General features: G+C 40.4%; 1 protein-coding gene across 3 annotated transcripts in view; it reads left to right on the top strand.

Annotated features, from left to right (window-relative positions):
* The window catches only part of PGBD2 (piggyBac transposable element derived 2), a 43,517-nt gene extending 30,167 nt beyond the window's left edge, over positions 1 to 13,350 (top strand). Inside the window, exons 2-4 of one of the 3 annotated variants that reach the window (XM_085012157.1) lie at positions 5,517 to 5,580; positions 7,061 to 7,319; positions 8,261 to 13,350. In XM_085012157.1, the coding sequence (XP_084868283.1) occupies positions 8,559 to 10,022 (1,464 nt within the window). In that variant the 5' untranslated portion in view covers positions 5,517 to 5,580; positions 7,061 to 7,319; positions 8,261 to 8,558 and the 3' untranslated portion in view covers positions 10,023 to 13,350. The remainder of the gene's footprint in view (positions 1 to 5,516; positions 5,581 to 7,060; positions 7,320 to 8,260) is intronic. The other 2 variants (XM_085012156.1, XM_021083387.2) reach the window with 2 other exon arrangements.
* Positions 13,351 to 14,317: the final 967 nt, after the last annotated feature.

Genomic DNA, 14,317 nt, shown 5'->3' with positions numbered 1-14,317 from the left:
GCATCAAAAGTCTACAAACAGTAAGTGCTGGAGAGGCTGTGGAGAAAAAGGAACCCTATTACACTATTGGTGGGATTGTAAATTGGTGCAACCACTGTGGAAAGTAGTATGGAGAGTCCTCAGAAAACTAAATATAGAACTACCATTTGATCCAGCCATTCCACTCCTGGGCATCTACCTAGAGAAAACCGTGACTCTCAAAGACACATGTACTCTGATGTTCATTGCAGCACTATTTACAATAGCCAAGACATGGAAACAACCTAAATGTCCATTGACAGAGGAGTGGATCAAGAAGATGTGGTACATATACACAATGGAATATTACTCAGCCATTAAAAAGAATGAAATACTAGCATTTTTTGCAACATGGATGGACCTAGAAACTATCATGCTAAGTGAAGTCAGCCATACAATGAGACACCAACATCCAATGCTTTCACTGACATGTGGAATCTGAAAAAAGGACAGACTGAACTTCTTTGCGGAACAGATGCTGATTCACAGACATTGAAAAACTTATGGTCTCTGGAGGAGACAGTTTGGGGGGTGGGGGGATGTGCCTGGGCTGTGGGATGGAAATCCTGTGAAATCAGATTGTTATGATCATTATACAACTGCAGATGTTATAAATTCATTTGAGTAATAAAAAATTAAAAAAAAAAGAATGAGAACACACACAAAAAATAGTTTGCATCTATTAACCCCAAGCTCCCAATCCCTCTCACTCCATCCCCCTTCCCCTGGGTAACCACAAGTCTATTTTCCAAATCCATAATTTTATATGATATCACTCATATCTGGTATGTAATATACAGCACAAATATGTTTATTTTTAACTTTAAACCTAGAGTTGTTAGTAAATTAGGCACTGCTATACCATAATAGAAAACCTGACTTTATATTTACAGTCACCAATGAGTTTTACACTGTCTTCATGTGATTTTATGATGAACCCTCTCAGCTTTTATTTGTTTGGTAAAGTCTTTAGGCTGCATTCATTTCTGAGGGACAACATGCTGGGAATAATATTCTTGGTTGATAATTTTTTTTCTTTCAAAATTTTCAATATATCATCCCATTCTCTCCTGATCTGAAAAGTTTCTGTTAAAAATCTGTGTTTATGGGGATTATGTGTTATGGGGATTCCCTTGTATGTGTTATGGGGATTCCCTTGTATGTGTTTCTTCTTGCTACTTTCCAGATTGTTTCCTTGTCTTTAATTTTTGACAATTGTCATGTGTCTTGGTTTAACCCTATTTGAGTTAAACCCATTTAGGATCCTTTGGTCTTTATGGATCTGGGTGTTCATTTCTCCTCTCTGGTTTGAGAAGTTTTCAGCCATTATTGCTTTAAATAAACTTTCTGTCCCTCTTTGCCTTCTGAGATTCTCATAATGTAGATAGTTTTTCTTCTGAATGTGTTCCACAAGTCCCAGATGCTTTTCCCACTTTTTTAAGAAAAAATTCTCTTTTTCTTTTTGCTTTTCTGAATGGATAATTTCATATATTCTGTCATCTTGATCATTGATTCTTCTTCATTGTTGAGTCTGCTATTGAAGCTCTCAGTTGAATTCCTCAGTTTGGTCATTGTGTTCCTCAGCTCTATAATTTGTGTGTGTAGTGTGTTTTAATGCTTTCTATTTGTTGAACTTCTTGCTCATGCAAATTTTGTTTGTTTGCTTATAGTTCATTAAATTTCTTTAAGCGGCATACTCTGAATTCTTTTTCTGATAATTCATACATCTCCATCTCACTTTCTTTAGGCAGTGATTGGAGCTTTATTTATTAGTTAATTTTTATAGTATCATATTTACCTAATTCTTAATGATCTTTGATTTTTATCTGACACTTTTATATGACAATTTGGATAGCAATATTTTTTAGATTTTACAGATTCGCTTTGGCATAGACAATCTTTCAATTTGCTTAGCTTGGGGTTCTGAATTTGTCAGCTGGTAACATCTTTGGGCAGGTGGGACTTGCTGTCAGGGTCTGTTTCTGGGTGAGGCTACAGCCCAACCTCTGAGGATGGTGGTAGGGAATGCCACTGGCTAAAAACAGTTGGAAACAGTTGCTGGCTTGGTTCCCCGTCCAAGAAAGACTCTAGAATGGGTTCTGTGGTTGCTTGGGTTTTCTTGTCAGCCTTCCTTAATGGTCGGGACTGGGTAGTACACTGAGAAGTAGTCAGTGCCATGAATTAGCTTTCCTGCCTGGATGAGGGAGCAGAATAAGCCCTAAGACCAGCATGGCTCATTCATTTGGAGACCTGAATCAGGTAGGACTATGCCATTAAATACCTGATGAGGTGGAGCCACTGGTTTTTGCTGTGTAGATAGAGCCATGGACTGTGTTCTCTGCTCAAATGCCATTATAAATGGGCCTGTAGGATGGGTTACCCAGCTTCTTGTTTACTGTTTTTAGGCTGGTTTCCTGGTTGGGCAATAGACTGCTGAATTTAACAGTGGGCAAGGCTAGGGATTAGTTTCCCAACTTAGTTGGGGCCAAGATGTCTTTTTTATTGATTATTGGCTTGGTTGCTATAAATCTTTAACTGCTTTCAGAGCTCCTACAGAGTTGGTTCACACAATTTCTGGTTGTTTTTTCACTGTTACTGTGGGATGAGAGTTAGAGCTTCTTTGTCCTCTGTTTTGCTGATATCACGCTTGTTTTTCACTCTTTAATTTCTTATTTATGTATCTTTATATTTGGTTCTCTCTTGTTTTTCTTTTTTGTTTTTTGTTCTTTTTGAAATGTGGTATTAGTTATTTGGTGTCTTGGTAGTTTTTGGTTATTTGGTTTTTTAATTTTTTTGGAGTATTTTTAAAAATTTTTTATTTGGTTCTTGTTTTTGCTTTTTCTGTTAAACTTTTTATTTGATTTTCTTTAACTCTAATATTTCATTTCTACATTTCTTATTTTTTATTTGTACTGTTTCTTGTAATTTATAAAACATGCTTAATTTTATATTCTTTTTTGTAGTTACAATATCTAGGTCTGAGTCTACTGTTCATTGTTTCTGCTGGTTCCCATTCATGGTACTTTGTTCCTATGTTTATTTTGTGATCATTGCTTTTTTTTTTCTCTTTCAGACTGTTCATGTTCTTTGAAACTGTTGTCAGTAGAGTTTTTTGATGTCTTTGTTGGGATATGTTCCTTCTGAGAAGTTTTGTTTGTCTTCACCATTCCCCTGGCAGGAGGCACTACCAGTGAAGGTCATTTTCAGTTAAAATTTTCAGTTGAGGTTATTGGAATCACTAAGAAATATTAATTGGCCTTATAAACCTTCATTTTTACAGATTCTTAGGAGATTCTTTCCTCTTGCAGTGGCAAGTGCGAATCAGACATGTTCAGTTTCTGACCACTTCTACACAGTGGAGCTATTTATCATTAATCCACATTTCCTGGGTATAGCACTTTGGTAGGGCCTTTATTCAGTCCTGTTGTATTAGCTCTTTGTGTAGTCCTGTTTTTAGTCTCGAAATTCCATGTAATTCTCAGAATAGAAGCCCAATATCACCTGGGCTCATGAGAGCTCCTTAGCATGAAAGCTAGCTAATGAACTAACTTACTTATTTGGGTTATATTTTTCTCAACATTTAAAAGGAATTCTTTATATATTCTGGATGCTGGCTGTTTGCTGCCCATGTACATTGTAAGTAACTTCTGACAGACTATGGCTTAGGCTTTTGTTTTTAGTGTTTTGTTGTAAGATGTTATTTTTGTTATTTATTGCTGTATCACAAATTACCCCACAACCTGGAAGCTTAAAACATTTACTGTCTCTCAGTTTTTGCTAGTTTGGAATCCAGGTGTGGCTTACCTGAGTTCTAGTTGGCTTAAGGTTTTGTTTTTGTTTTTTAGGGTTTTTTTGGGCTTTGCCTATGGCATGTCGAAGTTCCCAAGCCAGTGATCAAACCCGCACCATAGCAGCAACTTGAGCCACTGCAGTGACAATGCCAGATCCTTTACCCACTGAACCCCAGGGGAACTTCTGGTTTGGGGGTCTTTTGTGAGGTTGCTGACAAACTGTCAGCAAGGTCTGTGGTCTCATCTGAAGGCTTGACTTCCTCATGATTCAGTTCCCTGTGGGTTGGTGGGCTAAGTTCTTAGCTCCCTCTGGCTGCCAACGACCTCCCTCAGTTCCTTATCCTGTGAGCTGTTCCCTCAGATAACTCAGAACATTGTAGCTGTCTTCCCTTGGATTCAGTGAATGAAAGAGCAAGAGGGAGAATGTGTATAAGGTGGAAGTTTCAATGTATTCACAGTCTAATCTTAGAAATTTATCCTATCACTTTCACCAAATTAAAATTTTAAAAGTAAGTCACACAGTCAAGCCCACTCAAGGGGAAATTACACAATGGTGTAAATACCCAGAGGTAGGGATCTTTGGGGGTCATCTTAGAGGCTGCCTACTACAGATTTCTTGGAAGATTGATGTAGTTAAAATCATCCATCATCCTTTTTTTCCCTGTTTTTTTGTTTTGTTTTGTTTTTTTGTTTTTGTCTTTTTGCCATTTCTTGGGCTGCTCCCGTGGCATATGGAGGTTCCCAGGCTAGGGGTCGAATCAGAACTGTAGCCACCAGCCTACACCAGAGCCACAGCAACACAGGATCCGAGCTTCGTCTGCAACCTACACCACAGCTCATGGCAATGCTGGATCCTTAACCCACTGAGCAAGGCCAGGGATCGAACCCGCAACCTCATGGTTCCTACTCGGATTCGTTAACCACTGAGCCATGACGGGCACTCCTCATCCATCATCCTTTAAGAAAGGTTTCCCTATGCCGTGATCATTAATGTATTTTAAAAGTTTAAAAGTTTTGCTTTTTTTTGCAATTAGTATTTAATACAGCTAGGATGTCACTGTCTAATACAGTAGCAGTAGCTGCCATTCACATATGAATATTTAAATTATCATTAATTAAAATTACATAAGATTAAAATTCATCTTCCATCATACTAGGCACATATCCAATGCTTAAGGCTCATGGCTACGTATTGGACAGCATTGATACAAAACATTTCTATCATTGTGGCAAGTTCTATTGGCAATACTGGTATATGACAGTAGTTTTCAACCAGGGAAGATTTTGCTTCCTGCCCTCCCCATGAGGGACACTTACAATGTCTAGAAAACATTTTGTTTTTCACAACTGGGGAGGGTGGTTATTCTATTGGTATCTAGCTGATGGAGGCCTGGGGTGCAGTTAAACATCACACAATATGTAGGGCAGACCCCTAAAACAAAGACTCATTCAGTCCAAAATGCCAGTAGTTCCAACTATAGTAAACCCTGCCTAGAATGTACTTTGTTGTGAGGTGAGATGTGGGAGCTTGTTCTTTTTCCCTCTGAGTAGCTGGTCAATTGGATACCATTTCCTGTGAGTACTTAATTCATTTCCCTCAGGTTGGTAGGGAGTCTAGAGATGCTTTTCCCTTAGATGGTAGAGAAGATCCACTTGCCTTGCTAATTAAGATATGCTTCTTTAAAACTGACTTCTGTTGTGTTACAGATTCTTAGACTCTGCAAGTAAAGACAACCTTATGTTCCCAGTACATGATGGCTTCATCTTCAAGGTAGGAATAATGATTGATGAAAGGCCTTATGCGAGTACAGTTGACTCATGAACACATGGGGGTTGTGTTGCTGCCCTCTGTGCATTTGAAAATCTGTGTATAACTTTATATAGTTGAGGCCCTCCATACCCGTAGTTTTAACCAACTGATGGTCACGTAGTACTCTAGTATATATTTATTGGAAAAAAAATCTGTGTATAAGTTGACTCACATAGTTCAAACCTGTGTTATTCAAGGGACAACTCATCTACTTTTGAAAGGTCAAATCCTAACATTTTCAGCTCTTAGTACTACTGGTCACCCTAGGCAATTGGTGTCTGTGAAGTACCAAGGAAGGGGAGAAGAGAGAAAGATTGGAGAAAAGACAAAGCATTCAAAGGAGTATGTGTGTGGTACAGTACTGGTACAGCGGTACAGCTTTTGATCTAAAAACATGATTTACTTTCCTCATCTTTTAAGATGCAAGATGGTTGTCTCCAGGGCTGCCTCAGTTCCTTAAGGCTTTTATACTCCCAAGAGTTTAAACAGCCAGGTTCTGAAGATGTTTGAGAGCCTGTCAGTGAGCAGCAGCTTGAGTGGTGAGACTACTAGAGACCGCTTGGATCTACTTCTGCAGACCAGAGAGGCTGGGGGAGGCCTGAAGATGGCTGATGCCCTTTGAGAACATGTCTTAGTTCAAGGCCCATGGTAATGAAGGACTTGATGTTTGCTCTCCCTTCCTGGCTGGCCCATGGAGAGCTTGAGTTATACCTCACCTCCGCAGAGGTCAGACCTCTTGTGCCTTAGCCTCCAACATGGGGACTGGTAGTCAGTATCCTGGAAGTGAGGTTAGAATGACTCTCTAATGCAGCCTAAACTTTCAAAGTCTAAGGGCAGGTCTGCAGAGAGATAGCCTTTGTGGTAAAGCCTGCATCCTCCCTTTGGTACATAGCTTTTATCATGCAGAGGCCAGCGCATAGGGTAGCAGCAGTGCCCATCTTCCCAAGTCCAATCTATTCTCCTAGCCAGTATCTGACCCCTCACTACCCTACTCTGCTCCCTTCAGGGGCTTCCTGTGATAACCAAGCACAACTAGAAGTCCTGATGAGGACCCCTGGAGCCCTGTGGGGTCTTGGCCCTGCACCTAGCCTGCTCTGCTCTGCTCTCTTCCCCTCACTACGTCTGTAGCCTCACTGACCTCCTTGCTGTTCATAGATATCAAGTCCCTTCAAACATAGGGCCTTGTACCTACAGTTCTTTCTGCCTGGGATGCCCTCTCTCCAACTTTGCAAGGCTCACCCCTTTACTTCTCTAGGCTGTCTGGCCTTTGAGCCTTCCCTCATCATCTGTCTAAAATAGCACCCCCAGCCTTATTCCTTTGCTGTACTTTCTGTCCCTTTCTCAGGATGGCCCTTATCACTACCTGATGCTGACATGCATAGTTACTCTTTGTTTATCTGTAATTGATCTCTACCATTTTTTTTTTTTTTGTCTTTTTCAGGGCTGCCCCTGCAGGCTAGGGGTCAAATTGGAGCTATAGCTGCCAGCCTACGCCACTGCCACAGCAACAAGGGATCTGAGCTGCGTCTGCTACCTATGTACCACAGCTCACAGCAATGCCAGATCCTTAACCCACTGAGCAAGGCCAGGGATCAACCCACAACCTCATGGTTCCTAGTTGGATTTGTTAACCACTGAGCCACAACAGGAACTCCTGATCTCCACCATTTGGAAACAAATGCTGTGCAGGTTGGGGAATGGTATGTGCCCACTGGAAGCACCTGCTAGTGGTTTGTCCTCATTAAATACAAGTGTCTCTTACTATTCATTTGGTTCCCACATACACAGGGAGAGTTAGAATGGCAGGGGTTTTCATGTTGCCAAATCTGTTTGGCAGTTAGTATGGGGTAGGATATCAGATAGTGAGGGAGCTATGTGTAGATCTGTATGAATCTGTTTTGGTCCTGAATTTGGATAGTGAGAGTTCAAGTAGGGAAAATTTGAGAATTTGTAAAGTAAGGAAACTTATATTTGCCAAATGAATAAGAGAAAAGGAAGAGATAGGTAAAGCAGAAGCATGAAAGCAGAACTGCTAGGGACGCTGAGTCAGGAGACATCAGTGGGTGCCACTTTAGCGGCCCAGGCTTCCTGTTGGTGGTTACTGTTAACCAGATAATGACTGGCACCTGGATTCCTCATTGGAAGGGATCCTCTATTCAGAACATTTTATTTAAGAAGGAAAGGAAATACGGACTACCACTTTAGAATGCCTGTCATGGGAATTCCCATTGTGGTACAGTGGAAATGAATCTGACTAGTATCCATGAGGATTCAGGTTCAATCCCTGGCCTTGTTCAGTGGGTTGAGGATCCGATGTTACTGTGAGCTGTGGTGTAGGTCACAGACACAGCTGGGATCCCTCATTGCTGTGGCTGTGGCATAGGCCGGCAGCTATTACTCCAATATGACCCCTAGCCTAGGAGCCTCCATAAGCCATGGGTGGCGCTCTAAAAAAAAAAAAAAGAATGCCTGTCATCATTAATCTCTTTTGTGTTTAAAAGAAAAATCTGTTTATCTGGAAAATTCACCTTTCTGGCACTATGAGGTGCTATTGCAATGGGAAGTCTTTTAATTGGGTTTTCTGCTGAAGCGCTGGCTTTCCTGCATTGCCTCTCTTCACTCTTATTTCCTGTCATTGCAGCAGCCTCACTACTGGGAGAGGGGTTGGCTCAAAGCTAAAGTCCGTGAAGTTGCTCGAGGTTCTGAATGCTCTAGAGGAGGAGGAATCTGGCCACAGGAGGGAAGAGATCTTCATTGCACCACCCAACAATGCTGCAGGGGACTTCACTGATGAGGACTCAGGTGATGAAGACAGCCGGCGAGGAACCCATCTGCCTGGCAATGTGCTGCATGCCCTTGTTGTCCCCGAGGACTCTGGCACTGGGGAAGAGGATGATGACCTGCAGCTGCAACCAGCTGTGAAGAAGCGGAAGGGAGTAATGGAACCTCAACGTGTTTGGACCAAAAGAGATATCCACCCGGACTTCAGCAGTTGGACAGCATCTGATCCTCATATGGAAGATCTCAAAAGCCAGGAACTGAGTCCTGTAGGCCTCTTTGAATTGTTTTTTGATGAAGGAACAATTAATTTTATTGTTAATGAAACCAATCGTTATGCTTGGCAGAAAAATGTCAACCTGGGTCTCACAGCCCAGGAATTAAAGTGTGTTTTGGGCATTTTGATTTTAAGCGGGTATATCTCCTATCCAAGGAGAAGGATGTTTTGGGAAACATCTCCTGATTCACATCATCATCTTGTGGCTGATGCAATTAGAAGGGACAGATTTGAACTGATCTTCTCATACCTGCATTTTGCAGATAATAATGAGCTTGATGAAAGTGATAGATTTGCCAAGGTCAGGCCTCTCATTGTTCGCATGAACTACAATTTCCAGAAGCATGCACCCTTGGAAGAGTTCTACAGCTTTGGTGAGTCCATGTGTGAGTACTTTGGACACCGGGGGTCCAAGCAGCTGCCTGCAGGGAAGCCTATGCGGCTGGGCTATAAGATCTGGTGTGGGACGACTAGCAGGGGCTATCTGGTGTGGTTTGAGCCCTCACAGGGCACACTCTTCACTAAGCCAGACAGAGGGCTGGACCTGGGAGGCAGTATGGTGGTAAAATTTGTGGATGCACTTCAGACGCGTGGCTGTCTGCCATATCACATATTTTTTGACAAGGTTTTTACAAGTGTCAAGTTGATGTCCATTTTGAGGAAGAAAGGAGTGAAGGCCACAGGAACTGTTCGTGAATACAGAACTGAGCGATGTCCTCTTAAAGATCCCAAAGAACTGAAAAAAATGAAGAGGGGTTCGTTTGATTACAAAGTTGACGAAAGTGAGGAGATCATTGTATGCCGCTGGCATGATAGCAGCGTGGTCAACATCTGCTCCAACGCTGTGGGCATAGAGCCAGTGGGGCTGACCAGCCCTCCCTCAGGAGTGACCAAGACACAGACCCAAGTTCATCAGCCATCCCTCCTGAGGCTGTACCAGGAGAAGGTGGGAGGTGTCAGCCGGATGGACCAGAACATCGCCAAGTACAAGGTAAAGATCCGGGGTATGAAGTGGTACTCAAGTTTCATTGGCTATGTGATCGATGCTGCTCTTAACAATGCATGGCAGCTGCACCGGATATGCTGCCACGATGCCCAGGTGGACCTTCTGGCCTTCCGGAGATATGTGGCCTGTGTATACCTAGAGAGTAACGCGGACACGTCATCCCAAGGGAGGCGAAGCAGGCGGCTGGAAACTGAGAGCCGCTTTGACATGATTGGGCACTGGATCATCCATCAGGACAAGAGGACCCGGTGCGCCCTGTGCCATTCACAGACCAACACTCGCTGTGAGAAGTGCCAAAAGGGTGTCCATGCCAAGTGCTTCAGGGCATACCACATCCGGTAATACCTGATGGGCAGAGGGAGCCCTCTGGATGTTTGGTTTATGATGAGATATTTACAACTAATTATATATAGCATTTGGGGCACTTGTGTGTGTTGTGTTAAAAAGAGACCTGGATTCTTGATAATATGGCTTTGTATTTTTTCCCATCTTTATTGCAGCTCTCTTTTTTTTTTTTGTCTTCTGTTATGCTTAAATGTAATATAAATTAATATTTATATTATCAATCATAAATCTTTGTAAATGTATATTTCATGGTGTTATTTATTTCAACTTATAGGCCCCTTTTTATTCAAATAAAAAACTTGCTTTAGTGTTAAGCTGTCTTGTAAGAACAATCAAATGTAACCAGAACTTTTAGAGAAACTTTTGTGAACAGTAAAAAAAATTTTATATATAGTGCATGCTATCAGTTATAATCTAAGACAATAGGCAATAATAGTATATAAATATTGTATCAGTATGATGAACATCTTAATCGTATTTATTTCAATTTAATTGAATGCTAGCAAACTGTCCAGAGATAGATATCTGCCATGTATTTATCCAGATGACTAGATTTGTAGAGTTTGTATTTTCTTGATAAAAAATATTTTCCTAACACACATATATCCATGTGGAATCCATTTTTATAAATAATGTGAAGTAGGGAGTTTTTTCCCCCTCAAATGATTTAAATTCTACCTTCAAAAATTCCTGGATTTGGGGGAAAATATTGAAACAAAGAAAAAAGTTTATGTTGGAAAGCCTAGCAGAATATAATCCAAAAGGATAAAAAGAAATACATGTAAAATTCGGATGTATCAAGTCTAAGAGAGCATACTCAGTATCTTTATTTGGGAAAGAATTTTCTACAACAGCACACATTAAAAAAAAAAAAAAAGAACAGGAGTTCCTGCTGTGGCACAATGGGTTAAGAATCTGACTGTAGTGGCTCGGGTCACTGTGAAGGTGTGGCTCACATTCAGTCCCTGGCCTGGGCACTTCCATGTGCTGTGAGTATGGCCATTCAAAAAAAAAAAAAAAAAAGAATAGGAGTTCTCTGTTGTGATATAGAGTGTTAAGGATCTGGTGGTGTCATTGTTGTGGCTCAGGTCACAGTTTTGGCAAAGATTTGATCCCTGGCCCTGGAACTTACTCATGCTGTGTGCACAGCCAAAAAGAAAAAAAAAATCAATATATTTGACCATTTAAAACTAACATTGACACCCATTAGCAAAGGTAAAGAAATTGAGAAAATATATTTCAAATTATTACATTTGCAGTAATAGCCTCAGTGCAAAAGTGCTCATTAATGCATAGGTGGCAGGGGTAAAATATGCAATGTTAATATAAAAAAATGATGGAAGATGAAAAACAAATGAACAGTAAAGGTACATAGGAAGCTTCACTTTGGTGGGCATAAAATGCAAAGATAAGCAATGGCTATATATACTTTTTTTAAAAAATGAATTTGTTTATTTTACAAATTACTCTTGATGGAGTATAGAAAGGTGGCAGACTTGTGCAGTTCTTTGAGGATATGTAAATCTATGCAACCTTTCCGAAGGCAGTTTAACAGGTCCATGTACAATCTTAAGAATTTCTCATATTCATAGAAAAGAAAATATTTATTTGGTTCATAGTGATGTATATAAATAAAAGGAGGAAATGAAACATATTCTCCCTTCAGTAGAATCCTCATTAATAAATGTAGGAGGAAGAATGGACATAAAATACTGCTACTTGGCAAATGCCACAGCAATATTTTTTCAGGCATGAGCTGTCAGTGGATGCTAAACTTAGTAGCATAAGGCACTTATCCAAAGGGGGATAAACAGTAACTACTTAGTGAAGGAATCAAGCAGATAACCACCACGACCAAGCAGTCAAAGTTAATACAACCAGTATTGAGACATATAGATATCATGTATCCTACTCCCCTCACCCCAAGTATGATTGGAACACTTTGATATTCCTCCTCAGGATGTATAGCCTGAATTCCAAATCATGAGAAAACATGAGACAAACCCAAATTGAGGGACATTCCACAGTTGACTAGTACATTTTGAAAGTGTTGAAGCTGTAAAAGAATGAAAATGAGGCTCTGTCTAAGTTTAGATGAGACCATGGAAGTATGACAAAATGCAATGTATGACATTGGCTGGGTTCCACTAAAAAGGTTTCAAAAAAAGGATGTTAGTGGGACAATTGATGAAACTTGAATAAGGTTAATACTGTTTTATAAATATTAATTTCCTGGCTTTGACAACTGTTCTACAGTTATGCAAGATGTCAGCATCTAGGGAAGATAAGTAAAAGGACCTATTTGTATCACTAGAACTTTTTTGTAATTTTGAAACACTTTCAAAGTGAACATTAAAACATGTTTATAGTTTTGGTGCACTATTTCCAGCTTTAGAAATCTAGCTTCAACACTTTAAAGCATTTGTCTTAAGGAAAATTTGTTGAGCAGATTCTACTTTTCAGTTATCATCTCTTGCATCATGATGATCCTGATATATTAGCAGATACTTATCATGTATTTTTTTTGTCCAGATGAATTAATTGAATGGTTGTGAAACAGTTTGCAAGGCTTCCAGAAGCTACAGAATGGCCAACTGTGATCCTTACTTTAAGTGCTGAAGGAAATATTGCCACTGAAATGGATGGATAGTCTCAGGTTGTAATTGTTGTAAGAGCATGTGCAGTCTAAGGCCACTAAATGAAGCCAAAACTAACATAGTAGAAGACTGTGTAGACAATATCAAGTGTCACAACTGGGTTTCAAGGCCAGATGACATTCCTTGTTGGCATATTCCCAAAGGAAGAAATGAAACTGTAACCAGTCACTAATCCTACAAAGGGGGAAGCACTTGAATGGATTGTCTACCTTGTCTGTTCTAGTATTACAGAACCATTCATGAATCTTTTAACTGGAAAGGATGTGAAACTTGTCCCATTTATTCTGAATGACATTTCAGAATCCCTCTAGTTGCTAAGAAACTAGCCAAAATTAAAAACAAAAACAAAACAAAAAAACTTAGTATACCAGACTGTGGAAGCAAGAACAACACTGAAGCTCTTCAAATGAACATGAAAATGATTTTGTCTACAAGTTCATAGATTGCAGGCAGTTATATGTCTTTTAAAGAAATGTGGCAAAACATAACAAAATTTACCATTTTCATTTGTTTTTAAATGTATATAGTTCAGTTGTGTTATGTTCACATTGTTGTGTAAAAGATCTCTAGAAATTGCTCATCTTGCAAAACTGAAGCTCTGTACCAATTGAACAAAGCATTTTCTTCCTTCATCCTGTGACCAATAAACTTCCAGTTTTTGTTGTGGACCTCAGTTTGCATTTTGGGATGTGCCATCCACGTTCAGTTAGGCAATGTAAACTTCACTTCATCTTTAACTAGAAGTGATTAGGGCCTCCTCAGGTTATTCCTGAGAAACTGCACATCCCTGGGAGTATACACAATCCTATGAAAGCACATGGCCTTCAAGAATCCCAGGAATATGTTAGAGCTTTTTCAGAGTCTGCTATAGACTGCTTGTTCACCATTGTTTTCTATTTAAGCTTTTTGGTTAACCAATTTTTACCCGACTGTTATCTCTTGCCTTTGGCAGTCATGATGTCCAACAGTTGCCTTTGATTGTTTTTTCCAAATGCCACTGGGGCCAGTTTGTATTGGGTGAATGGTGAGGCAGATCAAATATAGTCTTGCTAGTGGGGTCTTCTGGGGAATCAACAAACAGGTTAAATGATAATTCTCTGGGAATGGGCCTTTGAAGGAGATCCAATCCTGTCTTTCCCCTCTAGTTACTGCCCTGCTCCTTTTTTTTTTTCTTTTCCACATCATTGCAGGCTGTAGGTTTTCAAGGTTAGAACAGGAGAAGGGGCAATAAAAATAGATGAGTTAGGAGTTCCCATTGTGGCTCAGCAGGTTAAGAACCTGATAGAGTCTCAGTGAGGATGTGAGCTCCATCCCTGACCTTGCTCAGTGAGTTAAGGATCTGGTGTTGCCACAAGCTGCAGCACAGGTCAGCTTGGATCGTAGCATTACCTTGGCTGTGGCATAGGCTGGCAGCTGCAGCTCTGATTCAACCCCTAGCCTGGGAAGTTCCAAATACTGTAGGTGCAGCCCCCTGCCAAAAAAAGATAAGACATGGTGCAGCAGAAATGAATTCGACTAGGCACCATGAGGTTTCAGGTTAGATTCCTGGCCTCACTCAGTGGGTTAAGTATCCGGTGTTACTGTGAGCTGTGGTGTAGGTCACATATGTGGCTCAGATCCTGTGTTGTTGTGGTG

The sequence above is a fragment of the Sus scrofa genome, chromosome 2, assembly GCF_054392235.1.
Source record: "Sus scrofa isolate SSC_HxYL_T2T_F1_AM1 chromosome 2, Sscrofa_HxYL_maternal_Yorkshire_Landrace_v2.0, whole genome shotgun sequence".
Lineage (NCBI taxonomy): Eukaryota > Metazoa > Chordata > Mammalia > Artiodactyla > Suidae > Sus > Sus scrofa.
This window is presented reverse-complemented; position numbering and strand designations above follow the sequence as displayed.